The sequence below is a fragment of the Penaeus vannamei genome, chromosome 33, assembly GCF_042767895.1.
Source record: "Penaeus vannamei isolate JL-2024 chromosome 33, ASM4276789v1, whole genome shotgun sequence".
NCBI classification, from domain to species: domain Eukaryota; kingdom Metazoa; phylum Arthropoda; class Malacostraca; order Decapoda; family Penaeidae; genus Penaeus; species Penaeus vannamei.
The window spans coordinates 17121340-17126339 of NC_091581.1; the positions used below are offsets into that span (position 1 = coordinate 17121340).

The following is a 5000-nucleotide window of genomic DNA, read 5'->3' on the forward strand; positions in this document are numbered from 1 at the left end:
ATTAGGAGAGAGATTAGGAGAGAGAGAGAGAGATATTAGGAGAGAGAGAGAGAGAGATATTAGGAGAGATTAAGAGAGAGAGAGAGAGAAAGATATGAGAGAGAGATATTAGGAGAGAGAGATATTAGGAGAGATTAAGAGAGAGAGAGAGAGATTAGGAGAGAGAGAGAGAGAGATTGTGAAAGAGAGAGAGATTGTGAAAGAGAGAGAGATTGTGAGAGAGAGAGAGAGAGAGAGATTGTGAGAGAGAGCGAGACAGAGAGAGAGAGAGAGATTAAGAGAGAGAGAGAGATTAAGAGAGATTGTGAGAGAAGATTAAGCGAGATTGTGAGAGAGAGCAGCGAGATTGTAGAGAGAGAGAGAGATTAAGAGAGAGAGAGAGATTAAGAGAGAGAGAGAGAGAGAGAGAGAGAGAGAGAGAGAGAGAGAGAGAGAGAGAGAGAGAGAGAGAGAGAGAGAGAGAGAGAGAGAGAGAGAGAGAGAGAGAGATTGAGAGAGAGAGAGAGAGAGAGAGAGAGAGAGAGAGAGAGAGAGAGAGAGAGAGAGAGAGAGAGAGAGAGAGAGAGAGAGAGAGAGAGAGAGATTGGAGAGAGAGAGAGAGATTGAGAGAGAGAGAGAGAGAGAGAGAGATTAAGAGAGAGAGAGAGAGAGAGAGAGAGATTAAGAGAGAGAAAGAAAGAGAGATTAAGAGAGAGAGAGAGAGAGAGAGAGATTAAGAGAGAGAGAGATTAAGAGAGAGAGAGAGAGAGAGAGATAAAGAGAGAGAGAGAGAGAGAGAGAGAGAGAGAGAGAGAGAGAGAGAGAGAGAGATTAAGAGAGAAGAGAGAGAGAGACATTAAGAGAAAGAGAGAGAGAGAGAGAGAGAGAGAGAGGGAGAGAGAGAGAGAGAGAGAGAGAGAGAGAGAGAGAGAGAGGAGAGAGAGAGAGAGAGAGAGAGAGAGAGAGAGAGAGAGAGAGAGAGAGAGAGAGAGAGAGAGAGAGAGAGAGAGAGAGAGGAGAGAGAGAGATGAGAGCATACAACTTGACATTAACAGACTGATGCATGTGTGTATGCATGTACGTGTATATATGTAAACTCGTATATATGCATTTATCTATGAATGCATGAGGAAGGAGGGAGGATGTGAAGGAGGGAATGAGGGAGGGAGGGAAGGAGCAAAGGAGGGAGGATGGGTAAGTGGGAAGGAGGGAATGAGGAAGGAGAGGAGGGAGGGAGGAAGAGAAGGACGGAAGGGAAAGAAGAAGAAGAGAAGAAGAGGGCAGGTGAGAGATTTCTATAAGTAGGTAGATGAGTAGGTAGGTAGGAGTAGGTAGGTAGGTAGGTGAGGTAGGTGTAGGTAATGGTAGGTAGGTAGGTGGGTGGGTGGGTGGGTGGGTGGGGTGGGGGGGTGGGTGGGTAGGTGCAAACTGGTAGGTAGGTAGGTAGGTAGGGTAGGTAGGTAGGTAGGTAGTGGTAGGTGGGTGGTGGTGGGTGGGTAGGTGGAAAAGGTGGTGGAGTGGGTGGGGATGGGGTGGGTGGGTGTGGTGGGTAGGTGGGTGTGGGTGGAAGTGTAGGTGGGTGGGTGGTAGGTGGAGTGGTAGGTGGGGTGGAGTGGGTGGGTGGAGTGGAAGTAGGTGGGTAAATGAAGTAGGTAAATGAAGTAGGTAGGTAGGTAGGTAGGTAGGTAGGTAGATAGATGTGTATGTATAGATAGATAGATGGGTGGGTATAGGTAGGTCGATAGGTAGGGTAGGTAGGTAGGCACAGGTAGGTAGGTAGGCAGGTGAGCAGGTAGGTAGGTAGGTAGGTAGGTAGGTAGGTAGGTAGGTAGGTAGGTAGGTAGGTAGGTAGGTGAAATAAATGAATGAAATATAAATGAATAAATAAAGGAAATAGGTAAATATGATCAAATAAATAGGTAGGTAAATGGTAGGTAGGTAACAAGTAAATAAATGGGTAGCTGAAATATAGGTAGGGTAGGTAGGTAGGTAGGCATAGGTAGGCAGGTGAGCAGGTAGGCATGTACACATATGTATGCGTGTGTAAACATATTTTACAATGTTACATGCGTGAATGCATATTTGAATAAACAATGTTTAAACAATGAAACCGTTCTAATGGCATAGATAGAGTAGTATAAAATAAGAATGGCATTAAATAAGTATTAAACATAAATAAACAAGAATTGAAACGATGAACATATTATATCTTATGTAATGACAGCTTATGTTCACAATGTTAGCAATGAATATATTTGAATAAGCAAATGTTTAAACAATACAGACAGTTTCCACAAACCCAACGTGATGGACAGGTCTGTGGTCACTGAGAAAGTACAATAATTGAAAATTTTATCTACAGTTGATAACAACCCAATAAAGTTGTTCTACAAAAGATAAAAAATATATAAACCGATAATGAAAGAGAATAGGACAGGCAAGCAAAAATTGTCCGACAAAACTGGATGAAGGTCTAAAGCGAAAACCGAAGGAAGACTGAAAGACCATAAAGTTGTCTATATCAAATTGGAATTATGTAACATTATGAAATTAAACATCAAACAAAAATGTAATGGCTATTGCACTAATAGAAAAGGGGGGTTCACTACAAAGTGTATATCCAACGTAAGGCGAGAATAATGTATAATGAATAAGACAATATGAGGTAAACATTAGGAGTGCCTTTGTGCAGGAACAAAAGCCCGCGTTGTGCGAGGACTGCAAGGTAATTCATCCACTACAGTACGAGAATCTCAAACCGGCCTGGGGCGCTCATAAACGCTACAGCTACCTAAGGACACTGTCATAAGGGAAGTGCCTTCTATCTGAGGAACGACTGAGGAGAGGAGCTCCGGGCCCCGGCGATGCTGAATACCTTGCTGAGATCCGCCGACGTGTCGTCCGAGATGTCGAAGACGTCCGTGGAGCGGGGCACGTCGTGCTCCGTGTCGAACTCGTCGAACGAGTCCTCGCTGCTGGAAGACCCGAGGTCGTCGTCCTCCTCGCGCTCGGCGATGGGCGCCGCCTTCCTGCTGCCGCCGCCGCTGCCGATGCGCCCCAGCGTCTCGAGGTGCTTCTCGGCCTTGACGGCGATGGAGGCGGCCGAGGTGGAGCGCTGCGACCGGTACGACAGCGCAAGGGAGCGGTCCGGCGAGTCGTCCCGCACGCCCGGCGTCCGCGACTTGGCCCGCGAGCCGGAGCGGGACTGCACCACCTTGGCGAAGCGGTCGAGGGCGTGGTCGCTCTTCTGCAGGAACTGGTTGATCTGGCGGGACAGGCTGGAGGATTGCGTGTCCGAGATGGCGTGGGCGGGCTGCACCTCCAGGTGCTTGTGGACGGTCGACTCCTTGCCCATCCGGAAGGTGAAGCCCGCGTTGTAGACCACGGGGTCGCCGTCGACGTCTTCGTCAGGGTAGTGTCGCGGCACGGAGATCCGGGCGTGCCTCTCCGCCGAGGGGTAGTCGTGGGTTCGGGAGTAGGGCGAGGGCGCAGGAGAGCTGGCGTACCCCCGGTATCCTGCCGGAGCGTGGCGGGCCACAGGGGCGGGGACGTAGCCCATCTGTGCGTGGCCGCCCACGGGCACGCTGTAGGGGAACCGTGGCTTCGGAGGAGGACTGAGCACTCGCCGCGACTGGGGGCTGTAGTAGGGCCATGGCTCCTCCAGCTTGGGGAAGGGTTGGTACTGGGGATGGCCGCGGCTGTTCATGGCGGGGAGCGTCTCACTCAGGTCCTCATGGCACTCATGATAGCGAGAACCGCCGCGCGCACTCCTTTCTTCGTGCACCCCAACACCACACTGTCGCGCCGCCAACGTGCCACCCTAAACTTAGCATGCCCCGTGCCCTGCCCGTTCCCTAGCTTCGCCCCGCTCCCGTCCGCCCCGCGCAAACGCACGCCGCGCCGCTAAACAAAAACAAAACGGAAAAATAAACCCCATGCGGTCGCCGTCGCTTCACAAAAACGTTGCTTTATTTCCGCCTCTTAAACGTGTCCAACGATCCTCCATTATCGGCGATACACGTGCGCCGCTCTTACAAACGTCACCTCTTCCTTGCACGACACGTGGCCGCAGCGACGCACGCAAGTCTAACTATACCCCATGCCTTCTATTTGGGCTGAATCGCTCATTTTTACTCTCAACAGCTTCCTTACTAGTCCTCGCCCGGCATCCTCTCTCAAAATCCTTGCCCCAGTCTCTTCGTCTCCGCCGGATGCCTCCGTACTTTTTCGCCAAACGAAGAACCCACTGACGTCATCAGCTAACCCGGAAAGGAATTACTTGTGTTGTTGGTTGTGCCTTTCCCTCTTGCCTTTAACAACCTCAACTCTCTCACAACACCCGAGACATTCCAGAGAGCGTAGATCATATTGCTAAAATTCCCACCTCGTGTTGGCGCCTGCCGCGTGTGACAAACGCAGCCGGGTGTCAAGGCACGCTCGTCTGCCATACAACTCATCAGAGATCCATTCCTTAATTGAAAGTCAAATGAGAAATCCAGCCAGAAAAACAGCGATCGGCTATTCGAAATTCGCCCCCCTCTTCCTCTTGTGAAACGTAGATTTAATCTCGCTCTTGCGCGCTTCTGTTTGTCTTTTGTTTCCATTTTTTCTTTCACCTGAGTCCTCCTCGGCGTAACCGGAGCGGCGCCTCCGCCCGAAGGTAAACAAACCGCAGAACCAACCCAGTTTCGAGTCGCCGCCTGCTCGCCCTCACGCCCGCACGCCCATCCCGACCGCACCACTCGCCCCCGGAGCCACACCAATCCCTCCCGACGGCCTTGGCACCCCCCCCCCCCCCGCAGACAACCTTGGGCAACCGGGCAAGCGCGAAACCCCGAAAGCCCTTCGCGCGGTGCCACGTAGCACCAAGAACCCCTTTCGGAGCGAGATACTATGCCCGGAGAGAGAGAGAGGGAGAGAGAGAGAGGGAGAGAGAGAGAGGGAGAGAGAGAGAGGGAGAGAGAGAGAGGGAGAGAGAGAGAGGGAGAGAGAGAGAGAGAGAGAGAGAGAGAGAGAGAGAG

The 5000-nt window shown here is 51.2% G+C and overlaps 1 protein-coding gene across 13 annotated transcripts in view; it reads right to left on the reverse strand.

The window, feature by feature from the left end:
• Positions 1 to 5000, reverse strand: part of LOC113804106 (Myosin heavy chain-like) — a 408590-nt gene that overhangs the window by 57436 nt on the left and 346154 nt on the right. For 4 of the 13 annotated variants that reach the window (XM_070145415.1, XM_070145417.1, XM_070145414.1 and 1 more), the window contains exon 1: positions 2855 to 3785. The exons of 7 other annotated variants lie outside the window; for them this stretch is intronic. In XM_070145415.1, coding sequence (XP_070001516.1) covers positions 2855 to 3685 — 831 coding nt within the window. In that variant the 5' untranslated portion in view covers positions 3686 to 3785. Of the gene's footprint in view, positions 1 to 2854; positions 3787 to 5000 lie in introns of those variants that run through there. 2 more of the 13 variants (XM_070145416.1, XM_070145424.1) reach the window with 2 other exon arrangements.